At 41.4% G+C, this 27,872-nt stretch overlaps 1 protein-coding gene and 1 pseudogene across 2 annotated transcripts in view; one reads left to right on the forward strand and one right to left on the reverse strand.

Annotated features, from left to right (window-relative positions):
- Positions 1-27,872, reverse strand: part of Znf280b (zinc finger protein 280B) — an 80,485-nt gene that overhangs the window by 49,363 nt on the left and 3,250 nt on the right. Inside the window, exons 2-4 of one of the 2 annotated variants that reach the window (XM_042666340.1) lie at positions 25,025-25,246; positions 21,535-21,616; positions 13,457-18,577 (exon numbers count right to left, since the gene is read on the reverse strand). In XM_042666340.1, coding sequence (XP_042522274.1) covers positions 16,451-18,511 — 2,061 coding nt within the window. In that variant the 5' untranslated portion in view covers positions 18,512-18,577; positions 21,535-21,616; positions 25,025-25,246 and the 3' untranslated portion in view covers positions 13,457-16,450. Of the gene's footprint in view, positions 1-13,456; positions 18,578-21,534; positions 21,617-25,024; positions 25,247-27,872 lie in introns of those variants that run through there. The other variant, XM_042666342.1, reaches the window with a different exon arrangement.
- On the forward strand, positions 4,943-5,043 carry LOC122095998 (annotated as a pseudogene).

Here is a 27,872-nt window from a genome sequence, read left to right on the forward strand (position 1 = left end):
CCCAGGGCCTCGAGCATGCAAGGCAAGTGCTCTACCACTGAGCCACCTTCCCAGCCCATGCCATGTCTATTCTTGACTGCATCTCTTTTTTTAGATCTTAGAATTCCTTTGATACTTCTTTGTATTCTTGAAATTGCTGATCTGTTTCTTGCTTTCTTTGGCCAATTCCTTCATTATCTCTTTAATGGATCATTTCTCCTCCTTTTGCTTCTCTCCTCTCTAGTGGCTGGTGCTTGATCTGCTGCTTGGACTGCCTCATCTTATGCACATGTGTGTGCTCCACCCACTGTCAGCACACTCACGCAAATCACATTTCTAGATGGGGCAGGGATTTCAGTGGCTCCTTTCAGAGGCCAGAGCCTCCCAATAGGGGTGTGCTGGCCACATTGTCACATAACCTGTTTCCCCTACAGGAGCTGAAACACAGGTGCACCAGCTTGGCAGATCCCGTGGGGTAAGGGCCAGTCCTGGCCACTGGTTTCTGCTGGCTGTGACCCATACCTCGGTCCCCTGGCTTGGAAAATTCTGTCAGGGCAAGGGATGGTCTCCTGGCTGGTGGCCGATGGCATGTCAGTGCACACACACCTTGGTATCCTGGCTGGCGCAGGAAGGGAATGGATCTCCACCACTGGCCTTTGCCGAGCACACGCACCTTGGTTCCCCAGCTTGGCAAATTCTGTCGGGGGAAGGGACTATCCTCCGGCTGCTAGCTGATGCTGGACCGTGTATAACTCGGTGGAGGAGAGCCCTCCACCAGCTGCTGCACTGTGTGCACAATCAACAGTAGCCAGAACTGTGGGCAGGACTGGGTCCTAGTGCCCATCAAGTATGGGTCCCTGTGGCCTCCCACTGGAAGTTATTAGGTAGGGTGGGGGGAGATGGTTCTGTCCTCTTTGTCTCCTTAGGTGTCCCTTCTTGGGCGGGGGAATTAGGGGTTTAGTTCAAGCTCCGTGGATCATCACCAGCATTGTTCTCCTATGGGGGGAGGTCCCCAGCGGGGTACTCGCTGATCCTGGGACTTACAGGCTGTCCAGTGGTGCTATGGGAGTTCTCCAGCTCTGGGTGTCGTGGTGCCGCACCGCTGGTTTGTTTGTCTTTGGCCTGTCTGCGCTGTCCAGATCCTATGCCATGGGAGTTTTCTGCCTCCGAGTTCCGCAGTCCGCTGTTGGCCCTGAAATCTCGGGAAGCCACAGGCTGTGCTCTGATGAGGGGTGGGAGAGGGGTCTTCCTGGATTTCCCTCTTTGTGTATGCAGTTTATGAGCTGTTTTTCTCTTTTCTCCTTTGATTCCCGTGGTTATCCTCTCTTGTTCAGTTTTTTTTTTTTATTGTTGTCAGTCTCTTGGGGGGGGGGGGGGGTAGGTGTTGGGATTTTCCACTCTCTTTTCGATTGGAGCTAGGGTGATTCCCTAGTTTCAGCACCATCTTGGGGTCCTCCCTGAACATTTGTATTATTAAAAACTTTCCATGAAAGATTCTGGGATAAAATACTGGAATAGAAGATTCCTCTGTGACTCTGAATTGGAAGGTCTGGATAACAAAGGAAAAACTTCCAAGGAGACAAAGAGAGGATGAAAAAGAAAATGTAGAAACAGATGGGAAGATAGCTAGAAAACATGGAAGAACTGAAAGGTTATACAAAGCAAGAAGTCTTTACTCCAACCCAAACTCCCTGCCTGGCAGAGAGGGGAACTCAAAGCTACAATTACAGGTCAAAGCTGGATAGTGCAGGCAGCCTTGGTGACAACAGTCTGGCAGCCCTAGTCATAGGAGAACTCACAGTTTTCAAAAGCCTTGAGCCCACATGGTGATTAGTGTGACAGAGATGCCTCTGGCATGGAATGCCAACACTGGAGAAGCCCATTACATTGCTCCTCATATTTCCTGGTTACAGCTAGAAAAAAGCAATCTTTTTTCCCCCTTTTCTTGGTGTCAGTACTGGGGCTTGAACTCAGAGCCTTTCCCTCTTGCTTGGCTTTTTCGTTCAATGCTGGTGTTCTACCACTTGAGCCACACATTCACTTTCTGCTTCTTACTGGTTAACTGGAGACAGAAGTCTAATGGACTTTCCTGCCGCATGCTGTCTTCAAATTTGGATCCTCAATTGTCATTCTTCTGAGTAGCCAGAATTATAGGTATGAGCCATCAGTTAATGGCAGACTTCTTTTTTCTTTTCTAAGGGACCTATTTTCTAAAGATGAGCTACTCTGTGGATCTGAAAAAAAAAAATAATACTTTCAGACTGTAATGTCTGGGTAGAGAATGGTCATGAGAAGCAGTTGTGGACAGTGGGAGAAGTTGCTGAAAAGTTAAGTTGCAAGGAGCCTGGGATATGGAAGGTGCAGTGATCAATGGCCTCACCTGTTGCTACACACAACCTGGGGCAGCATAACCAGATACCAGAGCTAAAGAAATAAGAAAAGGCAGAGAGAGAGAGAGAGGGAGAGAGAGAGAGAGAGAGTAAAGATAGTGGGGATTAGAGGTTTCAGAGCTTACCGGCTTCTGAATATTGAGTTCCCATATGCAAGCTTATTTATTAGGTTTGGTATTTGAAGGTTACCATGGGTACATGCAGAAGACAAAATAGAGACAAAATAGGCTTTGTGTGAACAAATGGCTCCCTTATTGTTTTGGGAGCAAAGACTGCAACCCAGGCATAATTCAAACATGTTTTCCACTATGTCTGCCTTTCAAGGTCCAGCTCTCAGCTCTTACAGTCGGTGAGACTCTTATCTCCAATTAATTACCAGAAAACCAGAAGTGACCCTATGGCTCAAAGTGGTAGAAAGTTAGCCTTGAGCAAAAGAACTCAGGGATAGCACCCAGGCCCTGAGTTCAAGCCCCATGACTGACAAAAGAAAAAAAAAAAGCAACTGCAGACTTGGACAATAAATTCATAAAAGACTTTGGAAATAAATTCATCAAGATCAAGGTTCTGAGGGGACAAAAAAAAACCCCAAAGCAAAACAAAACAAAAAAACCCTCCAAACATAATTTTTAGAAATGATATGTTCAACAAACCAAGCAAAAAACACAACAAAAAGTATCACCAATAGACTAGACAATGCATAAGGAAGAATATTAGAAAATGAAGATGAGGTTGAGGAATTATTACTTTCAGATATTAACAAGGAAAAAGCAACCATGTGCCCTTTAGGCATAATTAAGTGACTAACCCTAAAAGTTCATGGTATACAGGGAGCTAAAACACAGACTTAAAGGTATAGAAAACCTAGTCAATGAAATTATAGCAGAAAATTTCCCAGAGCTAGAAAAATACATGGACACGTGAGTATAGGAAATATGAGAGGAAAAAAAAATCTGTCCATATGTACAGAACAAAGAATACTGGAAGTGTCAAGAAAGAATTTCTGAGCTACTTACAAAGGCAAATATATCAAAACAACAGCAGACCCCCTCAAAGTGCAAGAAAACATGGACTAATGTATTCAAGCCCTAGAACAAAATCAAAACCCATAACCATGCACATCAGAATTCCAATATTTCACAAAGTTATATTTTAAAATGGAACTAGAGTCAGTCAGAAGAGACAATTCTAAGATAAAAATGAAGCAGGAGGACATACTTGTATTTCTCAAAATTTGACAAACACAGGAGTAAGGCTCCTGCCTTTCTTGGTTATTTCACCCATATAAGACAGCCTGCTAAAGACACTGCCACCAACAGAAAATTCTGTCTTCTACCCAAAACTTTGTGATTCAGGAAGCATAAAAAGAAAAAAAAAATGTCTTCACAGCGCCCACCATTACAATCCTAGAGCTAATGGTCTTCAAACTCTAACCCTTCCAAGGTTTCCCTGCCTAGCAGAAGCAGGTACAGTCAGACTGTGCCTGGCTAGGATTGTGACACTAGATTAAGTAAAAAGCTGAGCCTTAGTATCAAGAAAACTGAGCAAAATAGTGCTAGACAGGACTAATAATCACCAACAACCAATACTCCTTCCATGATTTTGCTATGCATAGTGGAACTGAGGATCCACCCCCATCCCTCAGCAATGGGGTTGTATGGAGTAGTCCAGGTAGAGCTGGGCTATGGCTCCCACCTGGCACTAAAACTACTTGGTAAGAGGATAGAGGTAAAGGAGTTGGCATTGCAGCTGTCCTCTCCCTATCCTGGGAGAGGCTCAACTGGGCTGCCAAGGTGTTGGGCTTCCAAACAGTAACAAAGAAGGTCTATAATTCTAAAATGCCCCCTCCTTGTTGTCAGTGGGGTCTAGTGAAGAGCTAATATTACAGCCCCACTTGAAGCCAACAGTGGGGTGCAAATCAGTACCCAAGAAGGTGTGAGTAGCAACAAGCAGGGAGAGGTAGGACTTCACTTGGGTGGGCCACCAAGAAACTGAACATGCCACCTGCTTATGCTCTGACCCACATGTAAGGTCCGCTCCTGGATGGCAAGCAGACTCTGCCCTCATAGCCAAGTCTCCACCCAGTACCTGTGTTATCTAGGGAACTGCACACCTGGAAGAGGCCACATCTGTATCTGCTGAGGTGACAGCTATATCTGATCTGGCCACATCTTTCTCCCACCTGCTCCTACCTCCTCTTACGTAGTCCCACCTCCCTTTACTTGGCCACACCTCCCCCCCCACCCTAGATAAGGCATGACCTGGGGCCAGATGCTCTCTTTCTGTGCACTTACCTCACTACTACCCCCAAAGCTACCCACTTGTATAGGGGCAGATGCCATATTGCTCCCTCTCCCTGGAGAGATATGGCCCCGCTTTCTCCTGTGCCTGCCTGCCTCTGTGTGGCCCTCTGGGATGGTTGTGATGGATCCTAACAATTTGTACTTAAAAAAAAATAACAGAAACGGACTCATTACCTTGCTCATGTAACTATTACCCCTCTGTACCGTATCTTTACATATATATGTGTGTGTGTGTGTGTACATGTATATATATGTATACAAATAAATATATATGTATATACATACACACACACACATATATATAAAACCAACAGAGATTAGCATGTCCCTTGTGCAGGGATGACATGAAAACTCATGAAGCAGTCCATATTTTTGGTTTGGGAAGAGAGGAGAGATGATAAAGGAGACTGGTAGAGGAGGTGCTGAAGTGAAGAAACTGAATCAAAATAATGTTACAGCCATTCTGGTGCCTAGCCAGGTTATGGGGCTGTCCACTCAGCTCCAAGGCCTAGAGGTGAGACAAGCCATCCTTTGAATTGCAGATGCCTCCCTCAATAGGTAGAGCCAGGAGGGTCCTGCTTTGGGGAATATGTAGATACATTGTGTTGTTTAGCCTGCTCCTTGTGCTATGTTTATGTATAATGCTTTGCTGAGGCTTGGTCTACACCCAAACATGTATGTGGCTGTTGTCTTTAAAAGCGTGGTGCAGAGCTGGGAAGGTGACTCAGTGGTAGAGTGCTTGTCTCGTATGCATGAGGCCCTGGGTTTGATTTCTCAGCACCACATAGGCAGAAAAAGCCAGAAGTGGCACTGTGGCTCAAGTGGTAGAGTGCTAGCCTTGAGCTGAAGAGCTGAGGGATGTGCCCAGGCCCAGAGTTCAGGCCCCACGACTGACAAAAAAAAAAAAAGCTTGGTACAAGCTCTGTTCTGGGCTGCAGGTCTTTGTAACAATCGGCACATGCAGACCACTAGCACTGCAACAGACTTCAAAATCTGACCTTTCAAATTGTGGCTTCTCTATTTTCTTGTGACTGGATTTATAGTTGATATATGGTACAACATAATGGGGGCTCATTCCAGATCCCTGTCACTGAGACCCCAGTGTCAAGAGCACATGGGTTCCTTGAAGCCACACTGCAGATGGCCTTGGTGAGCTGGCTGCCAGAGGACAGAAATCCCCACAGGGGTGGTGCCCCCAGAGATTTTCCAGGGCCCTGTTGACTTTCCACCACTCTGACAGCCATCCAAAAATCTTTTTGGAGTCACTCAGAAACCTTCCGGAAGTCTCTGTCTTGTCTTCTTATCTGCATGTTTTCTGTATTCTGGGGATTGATCTGTCTGGAACAGTGGAGAAATGGGGAGTGGAGACATTTGGTAACCCATCCATCACCTCCAAGGGTACACGTTCTGTAGGGTCATGGTCCGGTAAGAGACTACCTGGTATAGGGCCATGCTTAGGGAGACCACTCATCCAGTGCCTAGTCTGGCCATGGTTGGTGAGGTCTCTGGACCACATACCTAGCATCTGGTAGTGCTCTCATATGAAACAGTGGGAAGTTTGGCTTGCTGAGTGGAAGTGGCAGCATCACTCAGCAGACTCTGGGTTCAATTTGCTGAGTGGGAGGGGCAGGTCCACTCCACAGACTCAGAGTTCTGGTAGGGATGAGGTGGGGGGCCGCTAGGCCCCAACTTGGCCTTCAGTTTTGTCTTTTGTTCTGTTTTGAAAATTGGTACCAGTTTTGAATGTGGATCTGTTTTCTGTGACTTTGTTCTTAATTTGCACATCTCTGGGGGAATAAAAGTTTCAGCCTCTGGCTGGGCTGGGTCTCAATGCAGGCCTCGGTCTTGGTTCCTCTGGATTAAATCTTGGCCTCAATGTAAATTAATATGTAAAATGCCCTAGTCAAAATTGGGCTAAACACTAGAGTCCTGTACTGGGTGGGCTGAGTTCAGCTTCAGGGGACACCCACCTGGCTTTCCTCAGTAGAAGGTATGGATACGCTAAAATGCCTTGCTAACACAAACAAGCCCTGGAAAAATGAGGCCCAGCTAAAGTGCTTTGTTAGAAAATTTTTGTCTTAAGTCTTGGTCATCTGTAAGAGTAAGATTGGCAAAAGTATCTCTTGCTATTGAAAAATGTATGGCCAATATTCATTTTTGTGTGCTTTAAAATTGTTATGCATAACTGTGTGTTTGTAATTGTGTTCAAGATAAAAGCTGTCAGCTTGCTGTAAAAAAAAAAAAAAGGACAGGTTTATACTTAAACTACAAAAAGGTAAATGGGTAGATTTAATCTTAAACTAAAAGAGGCCATCAGGTTTGGGCATTACTAAAAATTTCAAAAGATTATTACACTGTTTAAAAAAAACTTTGGTTAAAAGGTTTTCTAAGTATTCTTTAATTTGCAAATCAAGAAAATCTGGTACTGTAATGCATAAAGCTGTTGACCCTGTAGTCAAGTTATCTGACTCAGCAAAAAGGCATTGGGGACTTGGGATTCATTTCCCTCCACCGCTAAAATTTGGGTCCAACTATTAAAAATTTAAATGTAAAGGTCTGCTTATCAGTGCCAAAAACATTGCTGTTCTGTCTGAAACTGCTTTGGATTTTATCTGAGTCAGAGATCAAAAGAAAAGGACAGGGAAAAACTTAGGATGGGCCTGTGTGCCTATCTTCAGGGATGAGGGGGGGATCTGGCAAAGGTGCAGCTTCACTGGCTCACACATGGTGCGACAGGCCCTACAGGGAAGGTCCACATGGTTGGACAGGCACTGGGTAAGCTGGCACAAAGGCAGTTCATATAACCCTAAGGAGTCAGATGGGTATATACTTATTCTGTAGAATGGGTCAGGTGGCCCATCTTCATCCTATCTCATTCCTTGCAGACTGACACTGGAAAGCTGATGGTAAAGTGGGTGATGTGATTGGTATTTCTAAAACTGCCCCTTGATATGTATTAAAAATTGGAAAAGCTTTAAAAGGAGGGTTAAAAATAAAAAGGTTTATCTGTGTATGTGATTTGGTTTCAATGCTATTTTGCAACTGGATGTATTTTTTAAAAGGCATAAAGATGCTAAGTCTAGATTCTTGGCATAGTGCTGGTACTTGTAATTCTTGCATTAAGAAACTGTAATTTAGCTCGGTGCTGGTGGCTTACACCTGTAATACTAACTACTCAGGAGGCTGAGATCTGAGGATCATGGTTCAAAGACAGTCCGGGCAGGAAAGTCTGTGTGATTCTTATCTCCAATAAACCACCAGAAAACTGGAAGTGGTGCTTGGCTCAAGTGGTAGAGTGCTTGCCTTGAGCTGAAGAGCTGAGAGGGACAGTGCCCAGGTGCAGAGTTCAAGGCCCATGACCGACAAAAAAAGAAAAAGAAACTAATTTGAGTCTAAACGTTTTCTAAGAGTTATCTCAGACTGAAAAAAAAAAAAAAAAAGACTTTTAAAACAGGTGACCCAGAGGCAAGCAGAAGTACAAGTGCCTCAAGGTTTCAAGAGTTAATTCAAATGCAAATGAAACCTGAAGTGCAAAATGCTAAAGCAGTGGTTAGTAAAAGGCTTTGGGGGAAAAAAATCAGGATGGAATCCTGGATATAAAATTTGGATGTAACACTGTCCTAAATGTTTGTTTCAAAGTGGGAAAAGAAAAAAATTAGGACTACCAAAAGGATTATTTTATTGCTATTTCACTTTGCCTTGCAGGCCAGCTCACAGAGGACAGATGATTTTTACAAATTTGTTGCATGTAACTTTGACCTTTAGTAAGTTCCAGGTAAAACCCATGGTTAGAGACTACTTCTAATGACCACCTTGTTGCTTTTAATTGAAGTAAAGTGGCCTTATGTAAAGACTCATTGACCTGAGAACTGCTATTTGAAGCCAGCCCAGACAGAGAAAGGTTCCTCTGAGACTAATTGGCCAGCAGAGTGCTGGAAGAAGGAGGTGCTGGAGCTCAAAGTGGCAGAGTGCTAGCCTTAAGCTAGAGAATTCAGGAACAGAGCTATCAGGCTCTGAGTTCAAGTCCAGTGACTGACGAGGGAAATGCCAACGGGGCATTTATCCCAGCACGAAAAATAGACTCCTAGGATCCTAGCAATGATGTAACACTTACAGGCAGTTAAAAGGCACTGCTCCGATGTCAGACATGGAGTCAGATCCTGAAGTCACTTGTGCTTGGCCCTTCAAAAGTAATCAGACCTGGGATGCCTTAAAAAAGTTGCAAGCTTGCCTATCTTATGCCCATGTCTGTCTACTTCGTAACTGGGCAGGAACTTGCCAGTCAGTAGTAAAAAGCTAAGATAGTTAAATGCAGGGGTGGGGGGAGATAGTTTAAAATCCCAACTCCCTGTAACTGCTCAAAGCCCTAATTGGCAGTGAATTTTGGGCTGACACTAGCCACATAAATTCATCTGTTCAGGAAAGGAAGTTTGTGGATCTGAGATGTGTCCCTGTTGAGAAATGTCTAAAAGCCTGCACAGGTAACTTAGGAGTTGTTAGGGTCACAAGAGGTCAAGTTCCCTAGGCACTTTGCAAACCAAAGTGCTAAACAGGCTATACTGTAGCCTAAACGTCTGTGCAGTTGTTAAAATGGTGTATGTACTTTCCAGTTGGAGTAAATATTGCTCCTAATGACATCTGATCCTGGCAACCTCTTGGTAAAATAGGCTAAGGTTTTAGGTCCCTATCTAGGCAGGATCAGCATCCCTGAGTCAGACTGAAGTTTCAGAAGATGGATCTGTGAATTGTGAAATCAGAGACAGAACAAAATTATTAATTACTAAAAATAGAGGAAAGCATTAAAGGGAAATTCCAGAGGTAAAGACCCCAAAACCCAGAAGGTAGTTTGGCCTTAGACTTGGTAAATGGGAACTTGGGAGGTGTGAAAGATGAAAGTATGTGGCTACTGTCTTTAAAAGCTTGGTGCAAGCTTTGTTCTGGGCTGCAGATCTTTGTAACAACTGGCTGGCCACCTGCAGACCACTAGTGCTACAATAGAGACTCCAAAATTTTACCTCTCAAAATGTGGCTTCTCTATTTTCTTGTGACTGGATTTCTATCTTTAATTTATGGTGCAACAGTGTGTCCAATAAAGGTATATTGTAGGCAGATGGGTGTGGCAACATGAAACAACCTTGTACAATTAACTGATGCTAATAAAAACATGGGAGCAAAAAGAAGAGAAATGGTGGTTTTTCCTGCCCTCTTCTTTCCAAAATTTCTCCGTTTCTTCCTGGAAAATCAGAGGTACTAAATTTGATGTTTTGACATAACTGGAACTCCAGACCTAAGGGAACCAACTTGCAAATCTGCAGGCATGGCTTCTTCCTCACTGGTATTCTCAATGTGGACACTAGAGGGAGCTGTGGGTGATTATCTGAGGAAACAAGTAACAGCTGCAGAATGTTTTGCAGGTCCAAGTTTCCCTATCACATGTTGGGTGATCATTGGAAACTTGGCAACTGTGACCTGACCAAGTAGATGAGTGTCCTGGGAAGGAATCTTATGAAAACCCTGCCCCCAACAGGGAGGAGTCACAAGAGCTTAGAACTGCCTTTTGGTAAATAGCCCTGCAAAACCAAATGTGTGCTATCAACACCATGGCCTGTGCTCTTCTACAGGAACTCCAAAAAAGAGCAAATCATTATCATCCAACTAAACTGGGAAATCAACCTGAACAGATGGTTTTCAAAAGAAGACAAGTGGCCAATAGATGACATGCTTGTAATCCTAGCTACTCAGGAAGATGAGATCTGAGGATTGTTGTCCGAAGCTAACCTGGTCAAGAAAGTCCATGGGACTCTTATCTCCAATTAATGACCCAAAAGCCAGAAGCGGATCTGTGGCTCAAGTGGTAAAGTACTAGTCTTGAGCAAATAGCTCAGGGGCAGCGCCCAGGCCCTGAGTCCCTGGGTTCATGCCCAGGACACACACACACACACACACACACACACACACACACACACACACACACACACACACACACACACACACACACACACACACACACACACACACACACACACACGATGAGTCATCCTTCCTGTTTCTAATCAGGAGATATTGCACATTCCTTTAGAGGTAAACAGTCTAAAATTCAGAGTTTCAGACTTAAAGCATTTTGAACTTACTGTCCCTGTGTAAAAGGCTACTTCATAAAAACTCAGAGATCAAGCTGGGTGCTGGCAACTTAGCTCACCCTTGCAATCCTACTCAGGAGGCTGAGATCTATGCTGGCAACTTAGCTCACCCTTGCAATCCTACTCAGGAGGCTGAGATCTAAGGATTTTGGTTCAAAGACAGCCCAGGTAGAAAAGCCCCTGAGAGTCTTATCTTCAATTATCCAGAGAAAATGAAGTGGAGATGTGGCTCAGATGGTACAGCATTAGCCTTGAGTGAATAAGCTAAGAGCCAGTGCCTAGGTTCTGAGCTCAAGCCACAGGACCAGCACGTGTGCACGCACACGCACGCACGCACGCGCGCGCACATGCATATGCACACAGGAAAAAAAAACACACCTTACAGGCCATAACCTCTCCAGCTTATCTTTTGTCAGTTGGTGTTGCCTACTGAGCTGACACGGGTGAGGAGTGGAAGACAGCATACTTGAACCACACACAAATCCCCTGTCTGGGCATTCAAGAGAGAACACAAGAGCCAATAGGGAGCTCAACACTAGCTGTGGCCTCAGTGAGTTCCAGGGACACTGGTGGTAGACTGGGATCCTCTCCTAAATCTCACTGGAGATTTTAGACTGGCCTTAGCAGTGATCCATCCCTCTGTCATAGTTTCTGAATCCTCCACATTTGAGGATGTTTGAAAATACACCACTCAGATTATGGTGACTTAAGTGTTACAGTTTGAATCTATTAGTTCATGTATTAAAGGAGTGGTCACCATCCTGTGACATCATTGAGAGGTGATGGTAATGTTAGGTAGTGGGCCTGGTGCTCACCATAAGGTGAGCAGCTTTGTTTCTACCATGTGCCATGATATTCTGCATCATCATAGATCCAAGAACAGGACTATAGGGACTCCGGAAATTATGAGCCAAAAACCAATATTCTAGTACCTCAGATTTTTTGTTTTGACATCCACCAAAAGTTCACTATAACGTAGGGGCCCTTGTTAATTATGTCATTGGAGGAAAGTTGCCAATGGTCACTACCCATACTACTTTTCCACAGATTACTGGATGAGGCCCCAATAAACACTATGGGTCTCCCTCTACTCCTCAGGCCTGTTACAGGATATGTCAGGAACTCAGCCTGAGGTTGAGTACTACCATAGACTGAATTAGATTGGTTTATACAATTAGTATGAGTTAGCAATTATGAAACTATGCAATATGCTTTAGCTTTGGCTATTAGAAATGAGCAAATAACAAAGTGTACGATGGCTGATGGGAGATAATTTTCTCACTAGAAGGAATCTATGAGAAAAGCAGCTAGAATGAATCTGGGTGGGCTAGAGTTAAATAGAAGACATTATTATAAACTTTTTTCAACAGATAGATATGGGAATATTACCTATCCAGTGTAGAGAACCTAATTAGGGGGCAAAGAGTTCTTTCACAAGGTCAAGTGCTGGATATGACAATTGGTAAGTCATTTTGTCACTACTGCAAAGAAATGACTGCAAGACACCAGAATCTCCAAGGGGCATTTCATGGTTTTCCTGGTGCATGTTGCTTCTTCTAAGCAAAGGAAGTTCTAGGTAAAACCATATGCTGAGACCAAAACACCAAGCAAGTCTTAACCCCTATTTCCAGGGAAAATATGCTGTACATAAGGTAGGAAAGTGCTAGACAGCAGAGCTACATCCTTAGCCCTATCAGAGTGAATTTTAACTTTATTCTAGATGTGGCAATATGCCCTGTGAATAGCAGAATGGCTAAATTATCGAAATAACTGAATATACTAGACTGAATTATTTGCTCCAATCATTATTAGTGCCTGTGTGTGTGGAACTTCATAGTTCTTCCTATTGAAATAAGCCCTTTATCCCATGACTTTGTATTCACTTGACCATGTGTTTGTTCCCTTTGGATAACAGGATGTCAGTGGAGCTGATGCTTGCAATGTTCTTGTACCATTTTTTTTTACCTTTTCTAGCCTCTTTCATTACTAGGAAAACCTTGCCCTGGGCAATTTGCAGCCCTTCAGTTAAGCCAGACTTCAAAATAGGCATGGGTGAGAATAAAGAATTGTTTGAAATGCTTCAACATAAAAGCAAAGGAAATAAATATTTATAATCCACAAGTACTCCTTTCTTATCTATTCTAATTTTGCCATTTTATTCAATGTTTTTACCCTAAGATTTGCTTTTTTGTTTCATTTTCTTTGGCTTTCCAGTTTTATTTTGTTATTGCCATGGAACACCTATACTTAATTTCTTAGCCACAAAATACCACTGCACCAAAGAAGGTTTCTAATAGGAAAGTTATGAATATAGCCAAGCCAAACTTGGGGTAGTGAAGAAAAAGTAAATAATTATCTCAATGCCAGTTAAAAAATCCAAATAAAAAATAATTCTCTTTAAGGACTGTAAAAAGTGGAAGCAATTCTTTACACAATATATACATTATCTTTAATAGGAAATAATTTCTCATTAAAACCAAGAACAAGACACCCATTAACTCTATCATACACATCACTGTTTAGAAGTTCTAATCAATAAAATAAGACTAAAAATATACAACTAGCAGGAGGTGCTAAATACAAATTAAATACAACTAAAAAAGTATCATGTTATTGACCTTAAGACAATACAGCAAAAAAAAATTCACAAACATTTTATTACTATAATTTCTATTTTGTTAATAACTTCTGGCATTAACAAAATAAATTTCATCTTAAACAACAAGCAGCAAAATAGACAAGGAAATTCAGAAAGAGTAACAAAATAGTAATCTGGGCTATTATTCACTGATATCCAATATATCTACAAACAAAACAAAGTGACATTGCTTAAAAAATATAGAGAACTATCAATTAAAAAAAATAACAGCTCTTGCAAGAGACGGGTCACAATATTAATTTTCTTTTGGTGTAGGCACAGAAATGACAGATGCAAAGCCCTTGATGATCATTCCTGCCCAGCATTCTCGTGAACATATTAACACTTGGCTGGACGGGAGTAGGAGAGGTAAACTGCCTTTAAAGAGAAGGGATAAGAAAGGACTAAAAAGCAGAGTAGATTTCTAGTTACTCTAAGAACTTTGGTGAAGCTCAATGAATCAAAGGTGAGGTAGTAAGCCATGCAGGCCTAAGGGAGGCGCATTCGAAGACAGACTGGCATGTGTAGCCTTTGGATCAGGAAAAAAAAAAATGTAATTTACTTGAGGAATAAGAAAGGCCAGTATGTGAAAACAGTCCATCGATGGAGACCATGACAGGGACGTGTTAACGGATGGGAGAGAGAGGAAGTGGGCAGGGGCTAAAGCATTGGAGCATGTAGTATAAGTAGCAATGAATATGTAAGTAGAAGTGAGAATTTTTACTCCTTAGGAGCATGCTTTAGTGAAAAAGCATTCAATGCTAAGCAACCATTAAAACATTTCTTTGCAATTTAGAAACAGTATATAAAAATCTGCCATCTCTTTATATACAGTAGTAGTTTCCATCCAGACAAACAGGAGCCCCACACATACTTTTCTTCACCTGAAGAAAGGGTTCAGGGTAGAATTTTAGCAATATGTCTTGGCCCAAACAAACCAACTGAAAAAGCCTAGTAAAATGTTCAAGGTGAAAATTAATCAAGCATGGGGCCAATAAATACAACAGTCCCTACTCCCTCAATTCTAACAAGAATGTGAAGGTCATGATTCAGCCCAGTTTTCTGTGAAAGCTTAGAAACTTTTAACTAGGTTAAAGAGTGAAGAAAGGATTAGGGAGAATAAATTGTTGCTTGGGAGTAGTCTATTGCTGTTATTGTTGTTGTTTGAGACAGGGTCTCACTAAATAGCCAGGAAGGCCTAGAACCCATGATCTTCCTCCTGCCTCAGCCTCTGGAGTGCTGAGATGTACAACACCACTCCTAGTGAAATAAGGTATTTTTTACAGAGAATGAAGGAAAACAGATTTTCTCCAGACCTATATTTAAAACCAGTATGCTAAGATTCCTCGACTGATGAACACAGGTTCACAGGATTGGGAATAGAGGAACAACGAATGGCAGGCACTAGACGAGGCTCAGGGGAGGCAACTCTGAGAACTCACAGAAACTGCCAAGGTGGCAGATATTCAGGAATTAATACTCAGAGGGTATTCCACAGTTCTGTGACAAAGACTGGGATGATTGGGGGGTAGAGGGGGGGAGAGGAGAAAAGTCCAGTGTGTGACATACCAAATAGTACATACATTAGTTATAGGATGATAACTCTGAACCTTGATACTTCTCAAGACTTAAGAGTCAGCAATACAGGGGGCATTTCTTGCACACTGGAGTGCTTCAAGTAAGAACCAAACAGTATTAGTATGACCAGCAGGGTAATTATAAATAAAAGAGGAATAAAAACTATTCCTCATCATACACTCACACCCATAAGATAAAAAATTTCAAGTTTTATGTGTTCAGTTACCATAAGATACACTCTTATTGAAAAATGTAAGTAAAAGCTTTATAATGGGTTTAATTTTAATCAGCCCTGGACTATTTTTCTCCACTGTACCTTTGATTCTTGGCAAGTACCCATTACAGCTTAACAGCAGAACTAAATTTAGCCCAGGCCATGAACTGACAGAAAACATTTATTTGGCCCTTGTCATTAAACTATCGGCCCAGTACCTTTCAAACTTCTTTACCCGGGAAAACTTAACATTATGGCTGAGAGAGAAAACTGCAGTTCATTCTCTACTAATGGCTAGTCAAAGGGAAAGGATGGAAATAAATCCAATCACTCCATAGGAAGTCCACTACCACAGGTTCCCATTCTATTAATTACTGCTGCTTCTTCATGGGAAGCTAAGGAGACAGCAGTAGCCTGATATCTGTAGAGCATCTTTACCAAAACAGACATTTTACAAGAATGGTTTTGCTTCCTTGGATATTCTTCCAATAGGCAGAGGCACTGTGAGACAGTGTTTCTTCTGTCTCATCTGTAAGACTTGAGTGAATCTGTGCCTATCCTTCAGTTGATGGAAGGAGCCATTACTTTCTCTTGACCACATGTATTTGCCTTATCTCAATATCACAGCTTCTCCCTCAATCCAACATGGACTCTTAGAACTCAGTGATTTTTTTTGGCCAGCAAAGAAGAGGCACTTCTGGGAGTTTATAAACCAATAGTCCAGGCCATAACAAAGCCATTCCAGTTTGACTAGTGCTAATAATGAAATTGGTAATACACAGGAAAAATAGAAAATAAAATCAAGTATTTTTAAAAGTCCTAAAAAAAAACCTCTCTATGTAGACAAGAGTGTGTTCCAGGTTAGGAGGAGCATGAAATACCAAAACAATAAATAAATTTCCACTTTGGTTTTTCCTCTCACTCAAACATACATGGGCACCTTTCATGTGGTAAACCAGTTTAACATAAAATCAAGTAACATCTTAAATAATACCTCAAAATTAAATCAGACAATGATGCAGAGGCTGGGAATGTGGCTCAGTAGTAGAGCACTTGCCAAGCATGTACAAGGCTCTAGATTCATACCCAGCACTGGAAAATAAAAGAATTTAAAATTTAAAAGAAAAAAAAAAACCCTCAAGTAAATCGTGAGTTTCACATTTTTGGTACTTTGAATAATATATGATTTATATATTTTGCCTCTAAGGGAGTTATTTAGATGGTAATACTTGCTTTTGGCTAACCAACACTGGAGTTAATGTTTTGTTTTTTGATTTTTTACTTTTAAGACTGGGAGAAGATGGTTCAGAATCAGTTGTGCTCACAGTGATAGATGCTACTTTTTCTGATCCTGGCTGAACAGGTCCCAGGGACACTTGAATAACAACTTTTGTCTCAGGAGGCAATCCTTCCAGTTGTTTCGGCTTCTTAAACATTTGGTGATACCGAGTCTTATGCTCCATTTTCTCCTTGAAAGTTAAAAACTGCAGCCGGCATTTAGAACACCGGTGAACATTCCTTTCCCAATGTCCCCTGAAATGACACACATATGGTGTTCCAGCTTTGAAAATTTTGAGACAAAAAGGACAAAGCAAATTCTTAGTGTTTGCATGGCACTTTCTAAAATGTGTTTCCACATCAGCAAAGACCGATGACCTGTAATTGCAAACCTGGCACACATAGGGCAGCTCCCCAGGCTTATGATTATCTTTCATATGTTCTAAGAGAAGTTGATCTGTTTCAAATGACAACTCACAGATTCTGCAGACAGTAGATAGCTCCTGGGTAGTGTGCACATTGTCAATGTGACGCTCTAGTTGGAAGGGAGTGGGGAACTGCCGATGGCAGTGCTGGCAAGTGGTGGGGTTTTCCCAGCTGTCACTCCATTGCTTCTCAAATTCCAAATGGCGTTTCACATGATTCATAAACTTCACATTTTTTAGAACTTTCAAGCAGCTGAGGCATTTAAAAGTTGTGTAAGTCTTCTGTTTTGGCTGCCCATCTCCTTTATGCTGTCCATAATAGAAGTCACTAAGTAACACAACCAGATTTCCTTTATTGGGATCAGAGGTATTGTCTGGACTTTCAAGGTTTGAAAAGTCTGGTTTGGCCAATACATTATTGCTACCAGGATTTAAATGCAGAGGCTTGAAATGGACATTGTCTTTTGGAAAAGATGCCCCAGTTTGAACATGGTTTAATGAGGCATGAATACCATTTGAGGGTGGAATTTGGTGAGGATTCACTATATGAAAAGCACCTGAAGGAGACAAAGCTGAAGAATATCTTCCTGTATGTCCATCACTGAACTCAAGTGTTTGGGGATTCAGGCTACTAACCTCAGAAGAACATTGCTTTGCTACACAAGGACTTTCGTTCACACCTTCTACTGAAAGTGTTGCTCTACCAGGCTGATGCCATGAACTTGTGAATGTAACCAAAGGAGAATGTAACTCTGAGGAACTAACAGGCACGACTTGTGGTAAATTGTTTCTATAATCAGATTTAGACAAAGGCTCTAAAATAATAGGACTATCAGTTGATCTTGCTACAGATAAAGATGCTTGTAGTAAATTATTTTTATACTCAGGTCTGGACAAAGTCTCAATAATAATAGGGCTATCTGTTAATCTTGATTTGGATGGAGATGCCTGTGGTGAATTATTAGGATTACCCAAAGTCTCAATAATAATAACAGGGCTATCTGATGATCTTGATTTGGATGGAGACGCCGGTGGTGAATTACCAGGATTACACCAAGTATCAATAATAATAGGGCTATCTGTTGATCTTGATTTGGATGGAGGGGCCAGTGGTAAATTACTAGGATTACACAAAGTTTCAATAACTATAGGGCTATCTGTTGATCTCGGTTTGGATAGAGAAGCTTGTGGTGAATTATTTTTATCAGCATTAGGCAAAGGCTCAATAATAATGGGACTATCTGTTGATCTTGATTCAGATCGAGATGCTGTGTCTGATCTAGGGACCATAAGACTTGTAGGCTGTGACCTGTAAGTATTCTTTCTAAGGCGACCATACTTTTTTCTCCTTGAGCAGGAACCTGGAGTTACTCTGTTCAAAATGTTTGAGATGATTGGTTTGGAATTTGAAGTTACTCCAACAAAGATAAGCTCCGAATCTTCATTTACATGTTCCACCCCAACAAAGATCAGTTCAGCATCTTCGTCATCTATCTGTTGAGTTTCTTTTAAGCTCTTTTGTGGTTCTGGATCATGTTCTTCCTCACTTAACAAGCAGGGTTGATCCATTTCCTAATAGTTTAATTCTTGAAGGGTGTATCCACAAGTCACAGTACTTCCGTTATAAAAACTCACCTACATTCAAACATAGTACACATGAGTAAGAATACAAGATTGCATTACCTTATTTAATTATCCCCCAAACTCTGATAAAATTATAAATATTCCTATTTTGCAGGAACGGACACTGAGCTCAAGGAGGATTAAGTGGTAGCTCAAAACATGAAAACAAGACAAGGTCTCTGTGGTTTCAGAATCATTTTCACAACTTTGTCTTAAGCTGATTTTACGATCTTCATTTTGAAAAAGTAAGTAAACAAGCAACTCATCACCAGGGAAAATCACATGCAAAGGACAAATACTTTCAAAAATTGTACAGTATTTACAAAAATGGGTTGCAGAATTGGAGATTAAGCTGGAATTCTCAATTCACCACACACCAGCTGTATCTTCTTTAGCAAGTTTTACTTTTAAGTGTAGTTTGGCTGTGTGTTTGTGTAAGTGTGTGTGTATGGTTCTGTGTGTGTGTGTGTGTGTGTGTTGGGGGTGGTGGTGGTCATAGGGCTCGAATTCAGGGCCTCTGTACACTTGCTTAGCTTTTTTCCTCAAGGCTGGTGGCTTTATCACTTGAGCTACAAGTCCTCTTCTGGCTTTTCGCTGGTTAATTAGAGATAAACGTCTGATGGGCTTTCCTACCCAGGCTGGTTTCAAACTTGGATCCTCAGATCTCAGCCTTCTGGGTAGCTAGTATTACAGTGTGGCTTGTATTTTGGTATCCTGAAGGCAAAAACTTTATCAAATTTATACAGTGCAATGTCAAGTGTTTAGCATTAGGTAGATAAATCAATTTTCTTGATAAACTAAACTCAAAGCTTCATTATAATCCATTCATTGATGTCTCCTAAGTTTCTCCCTCTAGTCCTCGCTTCCTCACTGAAGATAAGGACTCCTTCAATTCATCTCACTGTCGTTTCCATAAGGCCAGCGGAGTGATTCTGTTAAACCAAGTCAGGTTATACCATTACTTTGCTAAAAACCCTCTGAAGTTGATTTCTGACACTCAAGATAAAAATCAAGTCATTCCAACTGCCTGCTGTTATTTCCCACTCCTCTCCTCTACCCACCTCACACTAATGACACTAATTCCATAGTTTTTGTTTTGTTTTCTGAAACAGGGTCTCATTAGGTAGCCTAGGCTGGTTTTAAACTCTCAATCTTCTTTCCTCAAACCTCCCAAGTGCTGGGATTAAAGGTGTGAACCACCTATCCTTGCCACTTCTTGAAAACAGGATCTTTATATTTATTGTGACTTCTAAAATGAATTCTCTTCACCCAGACACTTCTGTGGCTGGCTTTTCACACCCTTCTCCAATGAGGTCCTCAAATATGCTAACTAACTTCAAGCTAATATTCCCAATTTCAATCTCAGTTCCCTTGGATTTCTCACCTTTAAATTTTATCATTATTTACTATGTTATAAACTTAGATAATAACTTACATGTTTTTTGTGATTTTTTTTTTGGCCAGTCCTGAGGACTGAACTCAGGACCTGAGCACTGTCCTTAAGCTTCTTTTGCTCAAGGCTAGCAAAGGCTAGCACTCTACCACTTGAGCCACAGTGCCACTTCTGTTTTTTTCTGTTTATGTGGTACTGAGGAATCGAACCCAGGACTTTGTGTATGCTAGACAAGCACTCTACCACTAAGCTACATTCTCAGCCCTCATTTTTTGTGGTTTTTGTTTTTAAATGTTGGTCCTGGGACTTGAACTCAGGACCTGGGTACTATCCCTGAGCTTTTTTGCTCAAGGTTATCATGCTACAAACTGAACCACAGCCCCACTCCAACTTTTTGATGGTTAACTGGAGAGAAAGTGTCTCATGTACTTTCTAGCCCTGGATGGCTTTGAACCATGATCTTCAGATCTCAGCCTCCTGACTAACTAGGATTACAGGCATGAACCATTATATATTAAAATAGAACAGTGAAACCTGTTAGAATTTTTTTAAGAAGGGAAAAATGTGATAAGGGAGAGTATTGTAGAGGGATAGTTAATCAGGATACATTGTATACATGTGTGGAAATGTCAATGACCCTCCCCTTTATATAACTAATATAGGTAATAAAAATATTGTATCAAGTTTTATGCACAGATACAGATAAATAATAATTGCCACCATGCATGGTGGCATATACCTGTAACCCCAACACTGGAGACTGAGGCAGGAGGATCACAAGTTCCAATCTGGGCTACAGAGTGAGCTCTAGGCCAGCCAGAACTACATGATAAAAAAACCCTGTCTCAAAACAGTAACAAAATCCACCATCAAAATCTCAATGTCATTCTTTCCAGAAATAGAAGAACCAGTCCTGGCCAGCCACCAGTGGCTCAGATCTATAAATCCTAGCTATCTGAGGATTGTGGTTCAAAGTCAGCACAGGCAGAAAAGTCCACGAGACACTTACCTCCAATTAACCACAAAAAGCCAGAAGTGGAGCTATGGCTTAAGTTTTAGAATGCTACCCTCGAGTATAAAACCTCAGGGGCAGCGCCCAGGCCCAGAGTTCAAGCCCCAGAGCTGGCAAAAAAAAAAAAAAAAAAAAAAATCCTAATATTCATATGGAAGCATAAAAGGCCCTAAGTAGCCACCTTGAGCAATAAAAGCAATGCTGGAGATAACACAATATCAGACTTTAAAATGTACTACAGAACCATAATAACAAAAACAGCATGATACTGGCACAAAAATAGACCAGAAGACTAATGGAACAGATTTGAAGACCCAGAAATGACTCTATACAACTACAGCCATTTGATTTTTGACAAAGGAGCCCAAAATATGTTACAGAAAAGATAGCCTTTTTAACAAATGATGCTGGGAATACTGGATTTCCACATGCAAAATACTGAAACAGGACTCCTTATCTCTCACCCTGTGCTAATACCAACTCAAAGTGTATTAAGGATCTTAATGTAAGTGCTCAAAGTTTGAAACTACTACAGAAAAGAACTGGGAAAACACTAGAACTTACTGGCATAGACAGTAACTTCCTGAACAGAACTCCAGTAGCTCAGCAAATGGGAGTGAAGATTCACAAACAGGTCTGCTTCAAGCTAAAAAGATGGAGACAACAAAAGATGTAGACACTAAGGTGAAAAGATAACATACAGAAAGGGAGAAAATCTTTGTATATCTTGTCTGTATATCTGACAAGGGACTAATAAACAGAATATACAGGAGCTTAAACTAAACTCCTAAAGAATCAATAACACAATAAGTAAGCAAATGAATTGAGCAGACATATCAAACAATAAACATAAAGATTCCTCAGATAACTAAATATAGACCCAGCCTACCATATCCAGCAATACCACTTTGGACATTTATCTGAAGGGATATATAATAGAGGCATCTACATACTATATTCACTGTAGCACTATTCACAATAGCCAAGCTATGGAAACAGCCTTACAACTGTTGAAGGGATTAAGAACTCTGTGTGTTGGGGGGGGAGAGGGTAATGGCTTAAATTCAGGGCCTGGGCACTGTCCCTCAGCTTCTCTGCTTAAGGGAGGCTGGTATTCTACCACCTGAACCACATACCTACTTCCAGCTTTTTGCTGGTAAGCTGGAGATGAGTCTTATGAACTTTTCTACCCAGGCTGACTTCGAACTTCTCAGATCTCAGCCTCTTGAGTAGTTTGTACTGCAGGAATGAGCTACTGTCACCTGGATAAATTTCTTCTCTCTCTCTCTCTCTCTCTCTTCCTTCCTTCCTTGATACTCAGATCTCAGACTCATAGATAGCTAGGATTTCAGGTGTGAACCATCAACACTTGATAATAATCAATTTCTGACTAAATAATCAGAGTGAACTCTGAAAAGCAGTACGGAGGTTCTCAAAAGACTAAACATCAAGCTCCCCTACAATCCAGCAATCCTACTCCGGAGCATTTACCCAAATGACCACAAACAAGGCCATAATAAAGCTACCAGCACAACTATGTTCAATGCAGCATTATTTACCATAACTAAGATATGGAACCAACCCGGATGCCCCTCAGTAGATGAATGGATCAAGAAAAGGTGATATATATACACAATGGAATTCTATGCTTCTATCAGAAAGAATGACATCGCCCCATTTGTAAGGAAATGGAAAGACTTGGAAAAAATCATATTAAGAGAAGTAAGCCAGACCCAAAAAAACATAGGCTCCATGGTTTCCCTCATTTGTAATAATTAGTATATGTGCTGGATAGTCTTAGCAGATGAGCAGAATAGCTCAATAGCTATGTACATATGACCATCTAAGACAATGCTAAGCGAAATAAACTCCAAGATATGGAAACAAGAGGTTTTTCTTTGTGCTGCTGTTTTTAATGTACTGTGTGAAGTTCTTTCTTTTTTCTTTCTTTTTCTCCCACTTTGGTTTATCCCCTGTTGTTACTGTATTTGATTTTGGTTCCCTGTATCTTGTATATATATTTATCTGATTTGGGGAAGGGAAGGAAAACAACAAAATGGTGAGACAAAGAACAAAGGTAGTACCAAACGGAACAGTGACACTCACAAGACAGTATGATGGAAATGAACGTTACAGCTTGCAGGAAGGAGCTGGTGGAGAGGAAAAATGGGAGAAAAACGAGGGGGGGGGGGTAACAATGGTCAGCGAGAAATGGATTCATTACCTTATATATGTGTAGCTGTAACCCCTCTGTACATCATTTTGACAATAAAATTAAAATTAAAAAAATCAGGGTGAGGCTGGTAGAGGTAGAACACATATTTAGCATTGAAAGTTCCTAGGTTGATCCCCCCCAGCTCTGCAAAAATAATTTTAATTTTTTTGTCAGTTGTGGGTCTTGAAGTCTGGGACTGGGCACTGTCCCTCAGCTCTTCAGCTCAAGACTAATGCTCTATCACTTGAGCCATAGCACCACTTCTGGTTTTCTGGTGGTTTATTGGAGATAAGAGTCTGACGGAGTTTCTTGCCTCGGCTGGCTTTGAACCGCGATTCTCAGATCTCAGCCTCCTGAGTAGGCTAGGATTACAGGCGTGAGCCACCGATGCCCAGCCGTTTATTTTTTAAAATAAATATTTGTAATATTTTTTTCCATACATAAGCTCAGGATGACAGAAAAGTATAAATGAAGATGATTACTAGACTGAGAGTCTATAAAGGGAGCAACTATTTTTTGGGACCGGTTGTGGGGCCTGAACTGTGGGCCTGGGCACTGTCCCTCAGCTCTTCAGCTCAAGGCTAGTGCTCTACCACTTGAGCCACAGCGCCACTTCCAGGTTTTTTTTTTTGCTTATGTGGTGCTGAGGAATTGAACCCAGGGCCGCATGCAAGGCAAGTGCTCTACCACTGAGCCACCTTTCCAGCCCCAAAGGGAGCAACTATTAAACCAACATTGTTCCTTGTCAAAAGGACATGAACATTTCTAGATACTGAGCTGAGAAGAAAATAAAAGAATTGATACATTTCACCACCATTTGCGTTCTCGCCATTTCTTTGATAGCTAAGCTATCCTAGCTAAACTCTAGCCACATTCACCCCAACCCAGCTGTAGGGGCACCCTTGCTGCTCCTTCAGTTTCTGCCTGACATTCTTGCCCCAAAGCTAACACAAAGACATTCTATATTCTTCAAGGCTATGTCTAAATGAGCCTTCTCTGCGAGATTCTCCTTTACCATCCTATCTAAAATTATAATAAAACTACATCTCCAACTTGCACTTCCTGCAAATCTATTCTATTATCTTCTCTGATTCCATAATGTCACCTTCTATTTCACCAGAGAACTTACTTCTTTATTATGTTTACTATCATTCTTCCTCTACTGGACTGTTAATGCCTTCTCTTGGAGTAATTCCGGATTTAAGGTATTTTTGTTTTCTTCTGTTTTTTGTTTCCTATTTTGTTCACTGATCTCTCTCAACTTTCTAGAGCAGTGCTTGGAAAACAGTAATCACTCAAACATTCATTAAAGGAAAGATTATCTAAAAGAAATAAATTCAGTAGACCAGATGGTAGCACACACCTGTAATTTCAGCAGTCAGGAGGCAAAGGCAGGAAGATCAAGAGTTCAAGAGACCCTGTCCAAAAAAATAAAGAGCCAGGTGTGGTATATTCATGTAATCCCAGCTACTTGGGAGGTGGAAATAGGAGGATTGAGCTTCATGGACCATCTCAGATAAAAGTTAGTGTGAACCTTCTAAAATATAAGCCAAGTGTGGTGGTATATGACTCAAATTCTAGCTATTCAGGAAGTAGGTTAGGAGGATTGTGCTCCAAGGCTGCCTAGGGAGAAATTCAAGATCCAATCCATAAAACAAACTAAAAGCAAAAGGACTAATTAGGGTATGGCTCAGTGGTAGAGCCACACAGAATATAAAACCCCGAGCTTAATTCTCAGCATCACAAAACACAACAGCAACCAAAAAAAATGAAAAAAAAAAAAAAAAGACATTCATTAAAGAACATTAGAATGAGGGAAGGGGTAGGAAATGTTCAAACCTGAGAAACAGTATTTTCTTCAAGGTTGAGCAGCACTTTGGTGATACTGAAACTCAGAAATGGTGGGATTCTGAAGAATAGTCCTGCTCAGACATCATCAGGAAACCAAGAGTCCAGGGAAGCTTTCTCCCAGAACACTGTGCTTAGAGTCCTTCATGATCTTCCAGGCAGCAGAAAACCAGTCTTTTCACTTTTCCTTCCCTTCTTCCCAACAGCAGAAATCTGCAAAGGAGATATGGCAGTTCAACATAAAATGATCTGGTAGTTTCGTGTGTTCAGAATGGATTTCAAAGTATCAGGTAAATGAGTGCCTTAAAGTATGGTTGCTGTGGAAGATTCTCTCTCTCTCTCTCTCTCTCTCTCTCTCTCTCTCTCACACACACACACACACACACATACAAAATAAGGTCAGGCTCATGCTGGTGGCTAATGCTTATCTATATTCCACCCTACTCAGGAGACTGACATCTAAAGATCACATTTCAAAGCCAGTCCAGGGCAGGAAAAGTCTTTGAGACCCTGTGAGACCAATTAACCATCAAAAAGCTAGAAGTGGAGCTGTGGCTCAAGTGTAAAGTGCCAGCCTCGAACAGAAAAGCAAAAAAAACCTCAGTTCAAGCCCCAGTACTGGCACAAAAAAATACCCCCAAAAAACAGATAAGGTCACTTAGTTAAACACTCAGAATCATGGTGAGGTCAGTGGGAACAATGGAACAAGATGCTACTCCTACTATACAAGCTGCTCCTAGCCGGGTACCTGTGGCTCACACCTGTAATCCTAGCTACTTAGGAGGCTGAGATCTGAGGATGGTGGTTCAAAGGCAGCCCAGGCAGAAAAGTCTGTGAGATTCTCCAATAAACTACACAGGAAAAGCTGGAAGTAGAGTGTGGCTCAAGTGGTAAAGGGTTAGCCTTGAGCAAAAAGAGGCCCTTGAGTTTAAACACAGGACCAGCCAAAAAAAAAAAAAAGGAAGCTGCTCTTTCATCAAAGAGAAGAGGAGGAAAAACTGTCAAAATTAAAATTTTCAGATCCTGGAAACTAAACCAAGGCTTGTAAAAACCAGAAAATTTTTTTGTGGTTCCTCAAAAACTTAAAACATAAGCCAGGTGCTGGTGGCTTACTCCAGTAATCCTAGCTACTCAGGAGGCTGAGATCTGAGGATCACAGTTCAAAGCCTGGCTCAAAGTGGTAGAGCACTAGCCTTGAGCAAAAGCGCTCAGGGACAGTGCCCAGGTCTGAGTTCAAGCCCCATGACCACCACCAACAACAAAAATTAGACAATACACACACACACACAAATACTAAAGACTACTAACTATATAGCTTACTTATAGAGGCAAAAGTCCTCAATAAAATGCTAGCACACTAAATTCAATAATAAGCACCATACATCTCAATCAAGTTGGGATTTACCTAAAGAATGCAATGCTTGTTTATGAACAACTGAACAATCCATTCAAAATGCAAATTAAACCACTCAAAACCTCTCAGTTGAGCCAGATGCTGCTGGTTCACACCTGTAATCCTAGTTACTTAGGAGGTTGAGCTATGAGGATCACAGTTCAAAGCCAGCCCAAGCAGGAAAGTCCGGAGACTCTTATCTCCAATTAATCACCAGAAAAGCAGAAGTGGCGCTGTGGCTCAAAGTGCTAGAGTGCTATAGCCTTGAGTGAAAAAGCTCAGGGGCAGTGCCCAGGCCCAGAGTTCAAGCCCCATGATTGACAAAACAAACAAACAAAAACTCCCAATCATCTCACATCACACCAAAGAGTAACAGTTGGAGAACTGACAAGGTTCCCTATGGCACCCAACTATAATCCTAGCTACTCAGGAGGCTGAGAGCCGAGGATCAAGGTTCAAAGCTAGCCTGGTAGGAAAGTCTGGAAGTGGAGCTATGGCTCAAGTGGTAGAGTGTCAGCCTTCAGTGAAAAAAGCTAAAGGACAGTGCTCAGTTCCTGAGTTCAAGCCCCATCACTAGTACAAAAACAAAAAGACAGAGAACTTAAAATGGCCCACAGGATCTTGACTTTTCATATTAGAAGACCACAGTCTAACATCTCTCCTGTCTTGGCCTCTTGTCCAATCCTTCCCCTTAAGCATGCTCCATACATGCCTTTATGTTTAGTGTTACCTTTGCTAGAGTATTCTTCCCCCACATATTCATAACCACATTATAAACAGCTAGCAACCTGCCTCTACTCCTACTTTGTTTCTCTCTTATATTTATATAAACTTATCATCAATCATAATTTGCTGACTAGTTTATTATGTGTGTACAAGTACTTGGGCTTGAACTGTCTCCAATTAACCAGCAAAAAGCAGGACTGGGAATGTAGGTAAGTAGTAGAGAACCAGAAAAAAGTCAAGACTGTGAGGCCCTGATTTCAAGCCACAATACTAACATATACACACAAAAAAATGTTAAAAGTAATAGAGGGTGTAAATTAGACCATAGTACATCATATACATGTGTATATAAGCATCATAATGAAATCCCTTTTTACAATTGATTTACACTATTACAAAATTATTCTCAAAAAATTGAAGAGAAGATGCTACAGAAATATAAACAAAAGATGATGTTTTAGCAGGGTTGGATAAATGGATATACCAAGAAAGTCACATTTCTAGATCAAAATCTTGAACCATCAGATTTGTTAATGGATTGGATTTAGATAACGAATAAGAAGTGATAAGTGGCGCTGTGGCTTAAGTGGTAGAGTGCTAGCCTCGAGCTGAAGAGCTGAGGGACAGCGCCCAGGCCCAGACCCAGAGTTCAGGCCCAGGCCCAGAGTTCAGGCCCCGTGACTGGACCCAAAACAAAAAAGAAAGAAAGAAATTTAAAAG

The sequence above is a fragment of the Dipodomys spectabilis genome, unplaced genomic scaffold (genome assembly GCF_019054845.1).
Source record: "Dipodomys spectabilis isolate Male_0828 unplaced genomic scaffold, ASM1905484v1 ptg000363l, whole genome shotgun sequence".
NCBI lineage: Eukaryota > Metazoa > Chordata > Mammalia > Rodentia > Heteromyidae > Dipodomys > Dipodomys spectabilis.